Source organism: Engraulis encrasicolus, chromosome 2 (assembly GCF_034702125.1).
Source record: "Engraulis encrasicolus isolate BLACKSEA-1 chromosome 2, IST_EnEncr_1.0, whole genome shotgun sequence".
NCBI classification, from domain to species: Eukaryota; Metazoa; Chordata; class Actinopteri; order Clupeiformes; family Engraulidae; genus Engraulis; species Engraulis encrasicolus.
In genome coordinates this window covers 54441254-54459976 of record NC_085858.1, presented here as the reverse complement: position 1 = coordinate 54459976, position 18723 = coordinate 54441254, and the positions used below count along the sequence as shown (strand labels likewise).

Here is an 18723-nt window from a genome sequence, read left to right as displayed (position 1 = left end):
TGGACCCCGACGTGCTGCCGGTGCTCCGGTGGGTGGAGGTGCAGCAGAGGCCGCCGTGGGAGGAGGTGGCCAGGCTCTCTTTAGCCACCAAGGGCCTCTGGGCCAAGTTTCCTGCACTCCGTCTACAGGACCGCGTACTGCAGAGGGCGTGGAAGGAGCCGGCCACGGGGGAAGAGATCTGGCAGGTGGTGGTCCCCAAGGGCCTGAAGACAGCAGTGTTGGAGGCGGTGCATGGGACTGCAGGATCGGGGCACTTCGGGGTGGGTAAGACCCTGCGCCGCCTTCGACGGGGGTACTACTGGGGCCAATTCCGCCGGGATGTGGAGGACCTCTGTCGACGCTGTGACCCATGCACGGCAAGGAAAGGCCCAACCGGTCAGTCCCATGCCCCTCTGCAGCAACATCTTGTAGGGGCCCCCATGGAGAGGGTGGCCGTGGACGTGATGGGCCCCCTTCCCCGCACCGACAAAGGTAACACCTACATTCTGTCTGTCATTGACTATTTTACCAAGTGGCCTGAGGCGTACGCCCTTCCCAATCAGGAGGCAGAGACTGTGGCTAATGCCCTAGTGCAAGGCATATTTAGCCGATTTGGCCTGCCTGACACCCTCCACAGCGACCAGGGGAGGAACTTTGAGTCCCGGGTGTTCTCGGCCATGTGCAGTCGCCTGGGCATCCACAAGACCCGTACCTCCCCGCTAAGGCCCCAGAGCGACGGCCTGGTGGAGAGGCTCCACCGTACTCTGGGTCAGCAGCTGGCCATACTCACCTCTGAGCATCAGCGAGACTGGGACGAACATTTGCCGTTGGTGCTCATGGCCTGCCGGTCCGCAGTTCAGGAGTCCACCGCCTGCACTCCCGCCCTTCTTATGCTGGGGAGGGAACTCCGCACCCCGGCTGAGCTGGCGTTTGGTCGTCCGCCAGACGCCCCGGCCGCTCCCCCCGGCCCCGAGTATGCCAGCCAGCTTCAGGCTCGCCTTGAGTCGGCTCATGCATTCGCAAGGGTGCAACAACTACGACATAAGGGCGAGAGGACGTCATTTCCAGCCGGGGGAGCTGGTCTGGGTCTACAACCCGCAGAGGAAAAAGGGCCGTTGCCCAAAGCTGGACAGCTCCTGGATGGGCCCCTGCCGAGTGCTGGAGAGGATGGGCGAGGTGGTGTACAGGGTTATGTTGCCGCCACGAGGCCGAAGGGTGGCGCTGCACAGAGACAGACTGGCCCCGTATCGTGGCAGCGCAGCCCCCCAGTTCCCCGGCCCACCACTCTCGCCCGCCTGTCCCCCACCACGTCCCGACCCCCCTTCTCACCCCTCCAGGCCAAGGCTCGTTCCGGGGAGCCCCACCCCCGCCCCGGGGGGGTCCGGACCACAGCCCCACTCCCCGGCCCCCCACGGTGGCGCGCAGTGTCCAGGGTCATCATCCCCAGTGTCCCAAAGCCCTTTAGCCCCCAGGAACCCCCACTCCCTGCCGGGCTCTCCAACAGGGCACACCAGCCCTGTTCACTCCCCGCCGCCGCTGCCTTTTGAGTTGCGCCCCCCCGCAGGCTCAGGGATGCTCCCCAACGTGTCTCCTGCCTCCGCGGGAGTCACGTCCCCACCAGTGCCACCCTCCCCGGTGGCCCGCCCTCGCCGGGTGCGAAGACCTCCTCGCCGGTTGGCAGACTTTGTTTGTTCCCTCGGGGGCGAGGAACTTTGTGGTGGGGGGGTAGTGTAACGACCTATGGTCTAGGTTGAATGTTGGTTAAATGTGTGTTGATCAATTGCCAATATGTTCTCTTGTTGTGTGTTGTCCCTTTACCTTGTCCCCTGTCTCCAGTGCTGCTGTGTTATTGTTTTGTTATGTTGGGATTCTGCATTCTGGGGGGCGGGGGGCTAAGGGTTAGAATGTTGCAAGTTCGGATGTTCTGCTCGCGACAAGTTTCCCCTGTTATGTTAAGCTGCGCTGTTTTTATGCTCCCGCTGTGTGGGGAGATAAATAAACATTCCTGAGGAATAACCCCTTCTGTCCTCGTTCTTCTGGTGCTCGGAAACGCTACAATATTCTATAACTATCATTTTGAATAGTCGAAATGACGTTTCAGATATCTCCAATGGCTATCACGACTATCCAAAATACAATTGTAGATATCCAGAATGACGTTGTTGATATCTACAATGACAATTGCGGATATTCGAGCATAGCTAATAAATGATAATTCCGCTTGCCATAGTGAGTCACCACTGACCCGGCTGCAAGCCTGCAGCCAGTCATTATAGGAGTCACTGTGGTGATACCGTGTAGTTCCACCTCCTGCCACAAGGTGTCAGTAACGGTTCATATACCAATGGGTGATTGTGGTTATGTCAGTATGAAGGAACATACCAGGCACTGGCTGTATCGAGTATGTGAGTTCTCCATGACTTGTAGCGAAATTAATAAAAGACATATGTGAGAACAAAACATGGTACCAGGAGTGAACAAACGTAAATGCGAGTGAGTTTCGGTTTTGGAAAGTGAACGATAGCCAAGAAATTCGACGATGGACTTGAAAGAGGTGATGAAACCTCCTGCTCATCTGAAGCTAACGGGGAACATCGACAGCAAATGGCGCACTTTTCAGCAGCAGTTTCGGCTCTACATCGAGGCAGTGGGGCTGAACGACAAACCGGATGCAAGAAAGGTAGCGTTATTACTCACTATAGCTGGGCCACAGGCCATTGAAGTGTACAATACCTTCGTGTATGGAGAGGAGGAAGACCAAACCAAGTTGGACACTGTGTTAGCCAAATTTGAAGCTCATTGCTCTCCTAAGAAAAACGAGACATACGAGAGATATGTATTCCGTTCAAGGCTACAACAGCCTGGCGAAAGTTTTGACAACTTCGTCACGGACCTAAAAACAAAAGCACAGTCATGTAACTTTGGCACTCTCAAGGATTCCATGATAAGGGATCAAATTGTGTTTGGAATTGATGACAAGAAGGTTAGGGAAAGACTGCTAAGAGAGACTGAACTAAAGCTAGACGCAGCAGTGAAGATTGCCCAAGCTAGCGAGCTTAACACAAGAAGCATGTGCGATCGTTCAGTGAAGCAGCACCTAGCAATACAAACCTGCGAGAAACGGCAGAGGTTGGCGCCATATCCAAACACCACAATGCACGCCGCGGAAATTCCAGTGTGCAGAATTCAGGACAGTTTCAGTGCAAACGGTGCGGCACACAGCATAAGCCCAGAGAATGCCCTGCTTTCGGCAAGCAATGCAGCAATTGCCAGGGCAAGAATCACTTCGCCAAACAGTGTTTTTCAAAACGAAAAGAGAAGCAGAGAGGAAGATCTGTGAATGTCGTGGAAGACACAGAATTAGGTGAAACATTCTTTATTGACGTGGTGAACTGTGATGAACCAAAAGCACAGATAAACGCTGTTCAATCAGACAAATGGATCGCACCACTGCAAATTAATGGGACTGTAGTTACCAGAGGTGTGACCAAGTCACTAATGTGCAAGTCACAAGTAAGTCTCGAGTCTTTCCACTCAAGTCCGAGTCAAGTCACAAGTCAAGACACATCTGACCAAGTCAAGTCCAAGTCCAAGTCGTACCCCAGCCAAGTCAAGTCCAAGTCCAAGTCTCATTTTTTTTCAAGTCCTTAACAAGTCACAAAGGGATTTTCTATTTGCAATCACAATTTCGATCATAAATTCATTAGTATAATAATGAGACCTGAGAAAAAGATGACAATTACTAAAACAGTTGCTGAGAAATCAGTCTAAACCAAACTACTGCTTGTGCTGTGTATGTAAAATGACATTTAATTTCTTTTTTTTCACATAAAAATACATTTCATGTGAATTTGTACTTAAACAAAGGAGCAACCATATGCCAAATATTTACTGTCCAGTGGGCAAATAGTCCTGTTTGCAAGAATGTGTGCGTATGTGTGTGTGTCCGTTCCATCATCTGATGGCATAAACCTATTCCACTACTCCACCCTGGTCTTGGTGGTGGGCCGGTCATATCTAGTCAAGGTTGTAAGTTATACAGACTCTAGCATCATAACGCTAAGGACAGGACTATGGTTAACTTTTTCACTAGCAGCACAGGCAGGGCCGCTGACAGCTTTGGCTGGAAGGTTTTGTCAAGACATTAGGGGGGCATATTGCACTTCCGACCTGAAAACGCGGATTCACACTTTCAGCATACTATGTTTGAATTTACCCACAAAGGCCAAGGGTGAAAGTAGTAGCCTATTCATGTCTTACAGGTGCTACCCACCCTCCCCCCCTCTCTTTACTGTAGTGTAACACTCGACTAATGTAAACATTTTGGTTTGGCTTTAAAAGACGCCATTTTCCCTAAGGTACCATATTAAGCTCACCATTCTCATCAAGATATGACATTCAGCAGGGGTAATCAATTTCTTTTTTTTAAATTGAGCCCAGTATGTGTGTGTGTGTGTGTGTGTGTGTGTGTGTGTGTGTGTGTGTGTGTGTGTGTGTGTGTGTGTGTGTGTGTGTGTGTGTGTGTGTGCGTGTGTGCGCGTATGGGGCTGGGGCTGGGGCTACACATGTGACACAGGATGATGAGTTAACAGCACAGCTCAGCAGGCAGCCCTGTGTCAGCTGGTCCATGATGTTCACTTCATCCCATTATCTGTGAACCAAAAGCTGAGCATTGACAGTGTCATAACTGTGAACCCACCAATGAGCACATGCATGGTGCAGCACTAGGCTATTCTGCTGTAGGCTACGTGCCAACAGTATGTAGCCTAGTAGACACTTGTCCATATGGGTTAAGAAATGAGGACAAAGTAGGCCTAGTTAGTTGGATTAAATTCCTGGTAAAGTAATGATGAATTTCCTGAATTTCCCCCTTGGGATCAATAAAGTTACTCTACTACTCTACTCTACTCTACTATTGTTGAAGCTGATATCGGCATTGTCGCTTTCCCCCTCACATTCTCGCCGCAATGGCCCATCACCAACCATTTTTACTGCGTCACAGTCCAAGTTAACTAGAACTTTGTTTGCACAGTCATTAATCCACGTCTTGTTAATTATATTAGGCTACTAGACTATTCGCCAGCACGCTGTCAATTAAACATGGCGTTAGCGCTGCAGAATGCCAGTTATGGCAACGAGGCAACCTTGTTCTGCGCTTCTACAGTGTAGGAAGAGGTGTGTAATGCCCTATCCAACATTTCGCTCTCATTTTTCCCGAACGAATATGCGCCTCGCGCCATGCTCTCCTCCCCTACAAAGGCACTTGTATGCTGTTCATGTCTCTTCAAAAAGATTAAGTTCACCGTCCAGGTCATAGATTGTAGCCAAACAAAGTTCTGCTTCTATGTTTCCTATTTTTTGTTAATTTGGAAAACAGGTTTACATCCCAGTTCTCCAGTGCTGGCGTCGTGTAGCTCTAACGTGTCATTTCCAAGCAGCGGTAATTGCGACTCCAAACTCCCCCAAAATACCAAACAAAGCATGTAGTTCGAACTGTGAGAAACATAAGATAAAGCGGTGTCGACACCACGAGATACAAGGTTCGCGCGCGCAAGGATTGGACTGGGAGCAGCACGCGAGAGGGAACATGCTTTTTATCCACGGGAGCCGACCCATGCCCATGTCTTGCGCTGTTCAGCAGTAGCTTGCAACCTCTACCTCGCATTACATTTAAACTTCACGATAGGCTGCATTAAAGATTGCGTTTGAACTGATGTGGCTGACATGATAGTGTGAGTCAAGGCTGAGTTTTAAAACTTTCAAGGAACGGGTATGGCATTATCTTACCATTTGACATGGGACACTGCTACTCTGCTTTCAGCTGGCTGAGGCGGTATTCCAGGAATCAGAAATAGCCCTGATGTCCTTAGAAATGTTTCGATTCAAGTCATCGAACAACAAGCAGTGAGGTTCGGGGCGCATAGCTTGTTTATAGCCCTCAAGCGCAAGCTTCGCGGGAAGCAGTGTTGCTTACGCTTAGTTTCTTCAAAGTTTTTCCAATAGCCATGAAGTATTCCTCATCTCGCGCCTTTACCAATTATTTGACAATTTTGGTCGTTTGTCTTGTCTCTTTGCAAGACTGTCATGAATAGGCTATAGGCTAAATTATTTCCCTTTGGAACCATTCACCCAGCATCTAAAGTAGGCAACCGGTGGAGCTCTTTTGATGGATGCAAGACCAAGTGTTCTCTGCTCGCCTATTTTCGATTGCATGCTGGAAGACTAAGCCATGTATAAACGTGTCTTTTTGTATTGATTCTAATACTCAACCGATGGTGGCTGGTCAATGCAAAGAATGTTACCGAGAGGTTACTCTTTCTAGACTGAGAAGCGCGAGCTTAACATGCATTTTCAGCGCGTGGAGTTGTGGTAGTGAAATAGCCCTGGGATATCAAGCCATAGCCTACGGACACATCCTGGGTTGGGGGAAACTTAAAAGCAGGCTATATTCGTAACGTTTACCTCGCCACATTTCCATCATAACGTGGTTTTGTCCGCGATGGTGGAAATTATTCACAAGGCTGCCCTTCACTTGGAAGTGACTGACTCGCAAGCATAGTGTGTGGGAGCGGAACATACTGTAACAGCCTTCGGGGGCTGAAGGCAAGCGCATTCATAAAGGACAGGGAAAGCAAAACGGATAGGCGTACTCTTTTATAAAACAACAATAGATTAAGTCCTGTGGTTCGGTTATGTCAGCAGTATGTGCCTTTTTATTTCAACTGCTTAAATAGCCTAATGTTCAACAATCAATGTCCATCACCATTTAGCTAAAATATTTAGACAGCTTGGTTCTCACTGAATTTCTGTCGTAAGCGAGGGGCGAGAGAGCGAGAGCTTCACGTGTGTAGCCTACAGACGCGTGTTGCACATCAGAGCGCCCCACCACACACACTTCCTACAACATTTATAGAAAATATTTGTTGATCACAGTGCAAACTTCCATAGCCTACCCTATTAAGAATGCAAAATGAGTTGGGGCTGAGAGGGAGATAAATTAACTTCCGCGATGGTTTAAAATGTAGGCGATGTTTGTTCTGGAGACTCGCAAATGGTGTTTCACTGTTGCCGCTGGTCGCCGCGTCCGGCCGCATCTTGCCCCAATGGCATAGCACCGCTTAGGACAATGACGTGATTCAAACAAAGAATGTGGGCGGGCTGTTGCATTCTGAAAACAAGGGTTGGACTTGGACTTTTTTTTAGACCCAACATGGCAAGTCACGCCAAGTCATTGAAAGTTACAACTGTCAAGTCCAAGTCGAGTCCCGAGTCAAAGGCGTGCAAGTCGAGTCGAGTCGCAAGTCCTTTCTGATCTTGAAATTTCAAGTCGCAAGTCTTCACACCGCTGACTCGAGTCAGACTCGAGTCCAAGTCACTGGACTTGAGTCCACATGTCTGGTAGTTACACTGAAGCTAGATACAGGTGCAAAAGCAAACTTGATCAGCATGTCAGATGTGAAGGCAATGAGAGAAAAACCCAAAATACAGAAGAAAACACTCGCACTAAAAGACTACAATGGACAGAGCATTGAGTGCTTAGGCACATGCAAGCTGAAAGTCACAGTCAAAGATAAAGTGCATCACCTGCTCTTCTCAGTTGTTCCTGAAGGACTCGATTCGCTGCTAGGGGACAAAGCCTGTGAAAACCTGGAGCTCGTGAAAAGAGTGTACCGGATCAACTCCAGCATAACAGACTCACCTGACTCTGCTGACGCGATTGTGCAGAACTTCTCCGATGTGTTCAGAGGTTTCGGTACGTTGCCATGCACATACAAAATTCAGCTCAAAGACAACGCACAGCCAGTTGTTCATGCCGCAAGAAGAGCTCCACTGGCACTCAGAGACAGCTTGAAAAAAGAGCTGGAGCGGATGACAGCGCTTGGAGTGATTAAGAAAATCGAAGAACCGACGGAGTGGGTCAACTCCATGGTCTGCGTAAAGAAAAAAAGTGGAGAGCTGAGGATATGCATGGATCCAAAAGACCTCAATGAAAACATCAAGCGTGAACACTACCAAATACCCAAGCGAGAGGAGATCACCAGCGAGATGGCAGGAGCCAGATACTTTTCCAAACTTGATGCGTTTTTGGCAATTGAGGCTGGATGAGAGCAGTACCAAGATGTGTACGTTCAATACACCCTTTGGACGATACTGTTTTCAGAGGCTACCCTTTGGAATCATATCCGCCTCTGAAATCTTTCATAGGGCAATGGAACACATTATCGAAGGCCTGGATGGAGTAAGAGTATGTGGATGACATAATTATATGGGGGTCCACAATCGAGCAGCACAATAAGAGACTGACCAAAGTGCTAGAGCGAATACAAAAAAATGGATTAAAGCTCAACAAAAACAAATGCCAGTTTGCTGCTCAGGAGATCGTGTTCCTTGGAGACAAGCTCTCAGCACAGGGCATACAGCCAGATGATGAAAAGATCAACGCCATACTGAAAATGCCAAGACCCACAGACAAACCAGGTGTCCTACGCGTCATGGGAATGGTAAACTTCATCGGGAAATTCACCCAATCTGTCAGTGAAAACAACTTACCTGCGAGAGCTCCTCCGCAAAGAAAACAACTTCAACTGGACAGCCAACCATGAGCGCGAGTGGCAAACACTCAAAGATGCCCTCACTGCCACACCCGTGCTGACATTCTTCAACCCAACCAAAAGGATCAAGGTGTCTACAGATGCTTCGAAAGATGGAATCGGTGCAGTACTCCTACAAGCCGAGGGTGAGCACTGGAAACCTGTAGCATATTCGTCCCGGTCAATGACAGAGACTGAGTGCAGATATGCACAAAGGGCGGAATTCTCCCACCCGCTTAAGTCAAAAAAAGCGTGCAACAGCGCCTCCGTGGTTACTCAAGTCTGTGGTTAAGCGGGGTTTACGCGCGATTTTAACAGTTGCGCACTTTGGGTGGGGTCAGGCCAAAATCAGGGAGTTTCGCATGTAAATGAATCCTAAGCGTATTCTCCCGTGCACTTACGCGCGTTTTCCTTTACGCGCATCAAAGGGCTGTAGTAAGGTCAAGCGCCACTATGAGGTAAAATGTAATATTGCATTTGATGCTCGCTTGGCTCGCATTTTTAACATGTTACACGGTATGCTTTGTTGATGTTCCTTACCGTCAGCGTGAGTGCAAATCGAAATTCATTCACAGTTCCACATAAACATTCTACATTAATTGTGACAAAATATGACCAGCTGCCCAGAGCATGTTCTCATATCGGTGAACTTACAAACAAAAGCAGGTAATTAATTAATCAGTATGAGGATCATCATGTTGTCTCCACGGACGGTAACCAAAACCAAAAACACCTCCTCGCACCATGCACAAGTAGGCTAAGTTGACCAGGCACGTCAGACTAAAGACCACTGTTCCAGTCGTCCTAACAGCCACCCAAAGTATGCCTATTCAAAAACAACCTTCGCCATTTTTACTATGTTGTAGCCACGACGTTAAGGAAAGGGTTTTTATTGCAACTCCTCCACTTTTGTGATTTATTGGAACTCGTGCATATGTGCATGTAACTTATTAAACTTTCTGAACTGCCCGACATACAAAACCACCACATACTGAGGTAGGCTACATGTTGTCCTATCTGCTTTTGTAAGGCAGAAAATATTTCCTGAATGTCATTACAGCTAAATGTAAAAAGGTAGGCCTACATATCAGAGCACGTATTTTGCATTTCGCCTCTGGTCTCTATTACACCCCATCAGCTGCGCGTTTGAGTCCTGGCTTGGCATTGCATGCCCATGTCCAATTAATTCCCATGTCTGCGACAGAATATAAAGTCTCCGTTTTTTCATGACGATCGATTTCCTTGTTCATTCTTCAGCATGCATAGCCTAAGTGTAATATGCTGACGGACAGCTGAGATCCACATATTTCCAATGATATTAATGTCACGTTGCTGTACAGAGAAGCGGAGAAGCACTTTTAAAAGTCAGAAAATACAATGTGTTTGTTTAACTGTGGGAATGTTCAGCATTTTAAATCAGTTTTTGAATTCCGGAATTGTCCAGGCAACACTCCAAACTCAGTTTTTAACCAAACCTTTGTTTATTATTTCAATCAACCTGTTGCGCACCAAAACGCTCAGCTCAGTTCCCGCCAAAGGTACACATTGCGTGTCCATCTCAATATCTCACCTCCACTACTCGCCTTGTGTTTGTGAAAATGAGCTGAGGTTAGATTTTGAGATGCTTTTGCACGAGGACTTTTGGCACGTGGTTCTAAATTCAAAGTTAAAGTTCAGTTTTGGATCTCAATGGACTGCCGAGGTTTTCACATGGTTGATCTGAAAATCCACGCTCCGTGGTTTCTGTGAAACCACAACTGATGAAGTCGGGGAAGACTCATCCCCCCATTTAGCATATATCACGCCCATGTTGTGCTACGCGCTGTTTTTCGTAGTTAAGCGCGAGGGGTGTGGTAATATTTCAGAGGGGAGAATGCGCGCAGGATCGAAGCGCGTAAAAAATGCGTGCGTAAAACAGACTTAAGTGGAGACGGGAGAATTCCGCCCAAACCCGCTTAAGTCAAAAAAAGAGAGCAACAGCGCCTCCGCGGTTACTCAAGTCTATGATTAAGCGGGGTTTACGCGGAATTTTGCCAGTTGCGCACTTTGGGTGGGGCCTGGCCAAAATCAGGGAGTTTCGCATGTAAATGAATCCTAAGCGTATTCTCCCGTGCACTTACGCGCGTTTTCCTTTACGCGCATCAAAGGGCTGTAGTAAGGTCAAGCGCCACTATGAGGTAAAATGTAATATTGCATTTGATGCTCGCTTGGCTCGCATTTTGAACATGTTACACGGTATGCTTTGTTGATGTTCCTTACCGTCAGCGTGAGTCCAAATCGAAATTCATTCACAGTTCCACATAAACATCCTACATTAATTGTGACAAAATATGACCAGCTGCCCAGAGCATGTTCTCATATCGGTGAACTTACAAACAAAAGCAGGTAATTAATTAATCAGTATGAGGATCATCATGTTGTCTCCACGGATGGTAACCAAAACCAAAAACGCCTCGTTGCAGGTTGCACCATGCACAAGTAGGCTAAATTGACAAGGCACGTCAGACTAAAGACCGCTGTTCCAGTCGTCCTCACAGCCACCCAAAGTATGCCTATTCAAAAACAACCTTCACCATTTTTACTATGTTGTAGCCACGCCGTTAAGTAAGTTAAGTTTTTATTTCAACTCCTCCACTTTTGTGATTTATTGGAACTCGTGCATATGTGCATGTAACCTATTAACACTAGAACTACCAGGATTTTTCTGCCTACCTAGAAGTACCAGAGAGGGGTCATTTGACCCGGTGGCTTTTACCTAATACACTAATCACTCATTTTGTTATGGTAATGAGGCTGTTAGGGGCCGTGTGTGGGATGAGGGGTGAGGGGGTCACACCTTACAGTGCTAACAGCCAAGACAGAGGGACAGACAGCTTCTTCCCAAGGGCTGTCAGCCTCCAAAATCAGTCACCACAGGTAAATAGCAACTTGCATGAAGATATCAGCAATAAAGACAGATAGCACAGTTTGGCGGACAGTTTGTTACCGTTTTTCTCCATTGGTTTGGCTCATTTCTTGAAACTGAGATGTCATTCTCAAAACATGGACAAATCCCAAAACTAATTTGCAGTTCCTCACAACAGAATGGCATTCATCATTGCTTTCATCAAATTTCAAATGCTTTTGTACATGTCTCAATCATTTAGTACATCCTTGCAAATGGTTATGTACAAGTATCCTACAGTTAACACAATCAGCTTACATTTAGTAGAATTTTCAACTGAATGTACCTTGCTGATCTATCCCAATTGGTTGATTTTCAGTGTAATAGTTGTCCTGAAAACATGTCAGCACATTTTCTTCATATAAGTCATCAATGAACGAACGTGTGAATGTCCCATGTGATCATGACGAATCATATGACTGCAACCAGATAATGGTTGAATTACAGTTTTTCTCGATTGTTTTGGCTCATTTCTTGAAACTGAGATGACATTCCTATAACCATTGAGTCATTTTGGCCAAACATTCTTACACTTCTGCACAACAGTTCAGATAACTAGCAAAATGTCATATACCTCCCAAAACACCTCATTCTTGCATCAGCACTAAACCGTCTGACATATAAATAGTCAGTACCATCAAAATGGCATAGATCCTTCTCAATTGCTTTGGCTCATTTGCATTCATTTAGTCCTTCTGCCAAAATAAACTGGATGGTTCAGCATAACTACATGGATCCTCATCACTCGCTCATATCACCACAAAAACAGTTTACCCATGTGTCAAAACTAAATTTCTTCCCCACATATATCATCAGTACCCTCAAAATACATTGTCCCTTTGCCATTGTGTAAGCACTGCCAGTCAAAATGGTTAGGTGTTTTATCTACGTTCAGCTAACAGATTTCGACTATGTATAAAAATGAAAAAGTGAGAGAAACTATTGAAGTTTGACAACACAGATAATTTACCAAGGACATTTATCACTAACTTTCTTTACTGTAAATTCATATACAGAAAGTAATGCCCATATATCACAGGTTTCTCATGGGTTTGGCTCATTTTTCAAAACAGAGACAAATGCCAAAGCAACTAGCAATTGTTCAAAACAGAATGTCGTTTGAAAAAATGTCATGAAATTAGCCAAATAACATGGAAACTGTAGTATACACGGTTGTAAAATTATTTTCTACTAACTAGTAAAGTTACAATACCATCTGACCTGTTGAACACTGTCATGAATTTACTATGTAATGAAATTCTTAAAATGTGATGTCCTTGACAGTTTTGGGAACTACGTAGACCACTTTGCATATGATGACTTACACAATGAAATAATGCTGACGTGTTTTGGAGAGGGCAACCATTAGACTGAGAATTGTCTAATTCGTTTAGATAAGCAAGGTGAATTTATTTGGAAAATGTGCTGAATGTATGCTGAATGTGTCAACTGAAGGGTATTTGTACATATCCATCTGCAGAGATGTACTAAACATTTGAGACATGTACAAAGCATTTGATATCTGATGAAAGCAATGAAAAATGCCATTCTGTTTTGGGAAATTGCAAGTTGGTTTGGGGATTTGTCCGTGTTGTTTTGAGAATGTCATCTCAGTTTCGAGAAATTAGCCAAACCAATCGAGAAAAACTGTAACGTGTGAATCTCCCATGCCATGTGACCATAACGACTCATGTGAATGCAACCTGGCAATTGTTAGATGGATAAATACCAGTGCATGTGGACTACTGCTTAATTTCCCTCAAAAATGTTGTGGTGAAAGAAGCTCCTCTCCAAGGAACGAAGATGCAGAGATACAGCACTCAACAGGCATTGGAAATGATCCACACACACACACACACACACACTCTGTGTCTCAAGTGACAGCTGTGAGCTGCTAACAGCCACATTTCCACAACAAAAGGAGTGTCCGCAGGGGGTCCAAAGGGTCAAATGACCCCCTTGTGGGGCTTTTAGGTAAAAAGGTCAATTGACCCCTCCGTGGTAGTTCTAGTGTTAAACTTTCTGAACTGATGCCCGACATACAAAACCACCACATACTGAGGTAGGCTACAGGTTGTCCTATCTGTTTTTGTAAGGCAGAAAATATTTCCTGAATGTCATTACAGCTAAACGTAAAAGGTAGGCTTACATATCAGAGCATGTCTTTGGCATTTCGCTTCTGGTCTCTATTACACCCCATCAGCTGCGCGTTGAAGTCCTGGCTTGGCATTGCATGCCCATGTCCAATTAATTCCCATGTCTGCGACAGAATATAAAGTCTCCATTTTTTCATGACGATCGATTTCCTTGTTCATTCTTCAGCATGCATGTACTGCATGTGCTGACGGACAGCTGAGATCCACATATTTCCAATGATATTAATGTCACGTTGCTGTACAGAGAAGCGGAGAAACACTTTTAAAAGTCAGCAAACAGGCCTACTATGTGTTTGTTTAACTGTGGGAATGATCAGCATTTTAAATCACTTTTTGATTTCCGGAATTGTCCAGGCAACACGCCAAACTCCATTTTTAACAAAACGTTCAATCATGTTTATTATTTCAATCAACCTGTTGCACACCAAAACGCTCAGCTGAGTTCCCGCCAAAGGGACACGTCGCGTTTCCATCTCATTATCTCACCTCCAATACTTGCCTTCTGCTTGTGAAAAGGAGCGGAGGTTAGATTTTGAAACGCTTTTGCAAGAGGACTTTTGGCACATGGTTTTAAATTCAAAGTTAAAGTTCAGTGTTGGATCTCAATGGACTGCCGAGGTTTTCACATGGTTGATCTGAAAATCCATGCTCCATAGTTTCTTTATAGCCACATCTGATGAACTTGGCGGAGACTCATCCCCCCATTTAGCTTATCACCCAGTGAGCAGACGGAACGTCTTCTGATTGGCTGAGCAGGTGTCCTTTATTCCCCGGTAGCAGGACAACTATGATGTCATGCGGGCGTGCGGGCGTCCAAGTTGCTTCTTCTCTAACTTTCTGGCGAAGTGCCGTTACTAGTTCTATCGCATCTGGTTGTCTAGTGAAGACCGCGTCGTTAGTTCTATCGCATCTGGTTGTCTAGTCAAGACCCCGTTACTAATTCTATCGCATCTGGTTGTCAAGTAAAAAACCCAGTCGTCAATTCTATCGCATTTGGTTGTCAAGTCACCAACATTCTCTGCGCGTCCTTACATGCCTCCGATAGAGGCGCGTCTCACTAGATTAGGAAGTGGTGCCCATGGCAACGTACCAAGCGCAGTGGTGAATCTACTTTCTCAGAAAGCCTTAGATCAAGATATTAATAAATTAATACTTAAATGCTGGTAACCGGGTGATAAGCGGAATAGCGGCCTTCGAGGTGTCCCGATATCAAGGGAAAATGGACTTGGCGAAGCGAACAGCCCTTCGGCTGCGCCGTCGGGCTGTTTAGAACGCTCCGCCTCGTCCATTATTTCCCTTGATATCGGGACACCTCGTCGTCCGCTATTCCATACATATATCACGCCTATGTTGGGCTACGCGCTGTTTTTCTGAGTTAAGCGCGAGGGGTGTGGCGACGTTCCAGAGGGGAGAATACGCGCAAGATAAGACCGCGTAAAATATGCGCGCGTAAAACCGACTTAAGTGGAGACGGGAGAATTCCGCCCAAATTGAGAAAGAATGTCTCGGATTAGTGTTTGGCCTTGAAAAGTTTCACAGCTACGTATATGGCCTACCCACCTTCACAGTTGAGACTGATCATCGTCCACTCGTTGCAATAATGAAAAAGAACCTGAATGAAATGTCACCGCAGATACAGCGCATGATGATGAAGATGCAGAGGTATGACATTGAACTCATTTACACACCAGGCAAACACCTCATTCTAGCCGACGCACTGTCTAGAGCTACTGTCAAGGGTTGTGCGAGCACGACTGAAGAAAATGTCCAGATGCACGTCAACTTGGTGTCCGCAGCGCTTCCTGTGTCCGACGCCAAGACCCGGCAGATCATTGACGAGACGGCGAAAGATCCAGAGCTGCAGCGTGTGATGGAGAACATGCGGAATGGATGGGCTGCAGGATCCTGTCCACAGTTCTTCGACGTCAGAGGTGAGCTGAGTGTTGTGAATGGACTTGTGCTAAAACAAAACAGAATAGTCATTCCACGCACACTTAGACAAGAAATACTGCCGAGAATACATGAAGGACATAGGTGTTGAAAAATTTAAAAGAAGGGCAAGAGACACAGTCTACTGGCCAGGACTTAACAAAGACATTAACAACATGGCAGGCAAATGCGAAACATGCCTAAAATACAGAAACAAACAAACAAAAGAGCCAATGACTGTAACTGATGTGACAACAACACCATGGCACAAAGTAGGAATGGACTTGTTCCACCTGAAAGGAAAGGACTACATAGTAGTAATTGACTATTTCTCAAAATTACCCTGAGATGGCATTAATCTCAAGTACAACATCCAACTGTGTCATTACACATGCCAAGTCCATCTTCGCCAGGCATGGCATTCCCCATACCGTAATGAGTGATAACGGGCCCTGCTTTAATAGCAAAGAGTGGCAAGACTTCTCAAAAGCCTATGATTTCCAGCATGTCACATCTAGCCCACTGTATGCACAGTCTAATGGCAAAGCGGAGAAAGGCGTTCACATCCTGAAGCAGCTGTTGAAAAAGGCTCTACTGAGCTACAGAGCATCGCCTCTGGAATGTGGGCTCTCACCTGCCGAGCTGCTGATGACTAGAAAGCTCAGAACAACACTTCCAAGTTGTGCAAAGCAAAAGAAACCAAACCAAAGCTGGAACGAAAGCTGAAACATCAGAAAATGAAACAAAAGACTTTCTATGACAGAACAGCAAAGCCGCTACCACCACTGTCCAGGGACGACGCAGTCAGGATTGAAAGTCCTGAAGGATGGACGACGAAAGCCACTGTTCTTCAAGAGGTCGCCCCACAGTCCTACACTGTGAAAACACCAGAAGGACAGATCATCAGGCGAAACCGGTGCAGTCTCCTGAAAACACCAGCAACACCAGAGACTGTTCCAGACCAAGAGCTCAGTCAAACCCAGGCTGAGTCCGAGTCAATCTCAACACATGATGCACACTGCAACACAGACACACACACTGATAATCTAACCAATACTTCTCTTCCAGGTGAAATGCTGATAAGAAGATCTGCAAGAAATATCAAGAAACCTGAGAGACTTGACCTGTAAAAAAAAAAAAAATGATTTAATGATACTTACCTTACAGGGAGAAGAGGACATGAAAAAGAAAAGTTGATGAGTTAATGTGTTATGTGTTATGGCATTAATGTTTAAGTTTAATTGCAGTAAGTAATTTGCCATTGTGTTTTACGTAAGTGAATACCAAGAATGAGTTATGATGTTTGTTGCTACTACTTATGAGATAATTTGTCCATGCAGTTTAATGGAAAAGTTACCTAAGGTAAATGCTGACACTTGTGATGTGTTTGGTTTTTCATGCTTCAGAGAAAGGGGGATGTGGTGATACCGTGTAGTTCCACCTCCTGCCACAAGGTGTCAGTAACGGTTCATATACCAATGGGTGATTGTGGTTACGTCAGTATAAAGGAACATACCAGGCACTGGCTGTATCGAGTAGGCCTATGTGAGTTCTCCATGACTTGTAGCGAAATTAATAAAAGACATATGTGAGAACAAAACAGTCACTTTTGTGCTTTTTATTTTCGGCAGCTTTTCACTTTTCACCTCGGTCAAGTGTTAAGACGCACGAGCGGTCTCTCTCCCCCAAAATATCCTGCGCTCGTGGGGATCATTATTTTTTTACATGTAAAAAAAAAGGAGGGGGGGGGTTGGATTGCTGCCGACGCACGAGCGGTCTCTCTCCCAAAAAATATCCTTTAGGTTCTATTTTAAAGACAATTATGTGTGTCTGTACGTTAAGCACCATAGGGAAGCCGCTGTTTATCGGTGTAGGCAATTGTCACAAAAACAAATAGCATCAGTTTTACACTGGCAAATGAAATATCGGCTACACAACGAGCCATCACCCCTTATCATCAGTAAATTACTGAGTGGGTGCGATCATTCTGGCTTGACCTGCGTGTGTCTTTTTCTCGGCTTTTGCAGCTGGTGCAGCTCTATTATTCCATGGTGAGCTGTCCACGCGTGTGGTGCTGAAATCGCGTGTCGGAATGCTGGTATGTTGAAAAAAAAAAAACATACCACCATTCCGACAAAAGAAAAATTGAAATTCGGAATGAGGGGACGTTTCATTTCTGAAGAAAATATCAGCATTCCGACAATTGAACGTCAATGTCGGAATGACGGTACGTCGGAATGGCAGCATGTAACCCCCTTAGAACAAGGGAATACTAACTTTACAGTATATTTTTTAACCAGTACTGTGACAGATATACAGCATCCTTCCTTTGCAAGCAACCTCTGCAACCTCTGCAAGATGTGCAAGCTGTGGCCTACACACATGGCCGTAGCCACATATGAGGTAGGGGAGGTCCGGACCTCCCTCATTTTTTGAGAAAATAGTATATTTTTTAATCTCAATTTTTTCATACACATTTCAATTGATGTTTTTATTTACATAGCTTTTGTGTATGGGTGAGTGTGTGGTACCATTAGAAGGGTCTCTTTCTGCCCTTTCGAAGTATGTGTGTGTCCCTGACTCAGCAATATATGTCAACAAACAGTAGTTGCAAAATTAACTGGTAGACGATCAGTAGACAATCAATTTCTTTGGCCATCCTGCAGCATACAGGCCATGTCATATACTGACAGAATAGTTATGCCAATTGATCAATATCAATATTACTTAAAGGTTGAGTTTGTTTTAGTAGTTTATATCCAGAATTTATGCTATTCGCAAGTGTTATCATTTCTATTTATCATCTATTTCTGAGTACCTGTTCAAAATGTTGGAAATGTATATCTTCCATAGCCTACTTTTCTCTATTTTTTCAGTTTATTCTAGTAAATATTCATTGAAATATCAAAGTTGTGAATGTGAATTTCCAGAATTGATGTTGCCCATTTACAAATCTTACCATTTTCATGAATACTTTGCACCACCTTCAAATTCAAATTCTAAGTATTCATTATGACTGGGAAAATTGCACTTTTCATAGGGAAAAAGGGGATCCTACAAAGTGCACCTTTAAAAAAAAATGCCGAGCTGCACGTGCACAATGGATCTCCCTTGTTTCAAACTC

The 18723-nt window shown here is 45.4% G+C and overlaps 1 protein-coding gene across 1 annotated transcript in view; it reads left to right on the top strand.

Annotated features, from left to right (window-relative positions):
- Window positions 1-2373: 2373 nt before the first annotated feature.
- Window positions 2374-18723, top strand: part of retreg3 (reticulophagy regulator family member 3) — a 33260-nt gene continuing 16910 nt past the window's right edge. Inside the window, exon 1 of the mRNA XM_063191891.1 lies at window positions 2374-2659. Within this exon, the coding sequence (XP_063047961.1) occupies window positions 2649-2659 (11 nt within the window). The 5' untranslated portion in view covers window positions 2374-2648. The remainder of the gene's footprint in view (window positions 2660-18723) is intronic.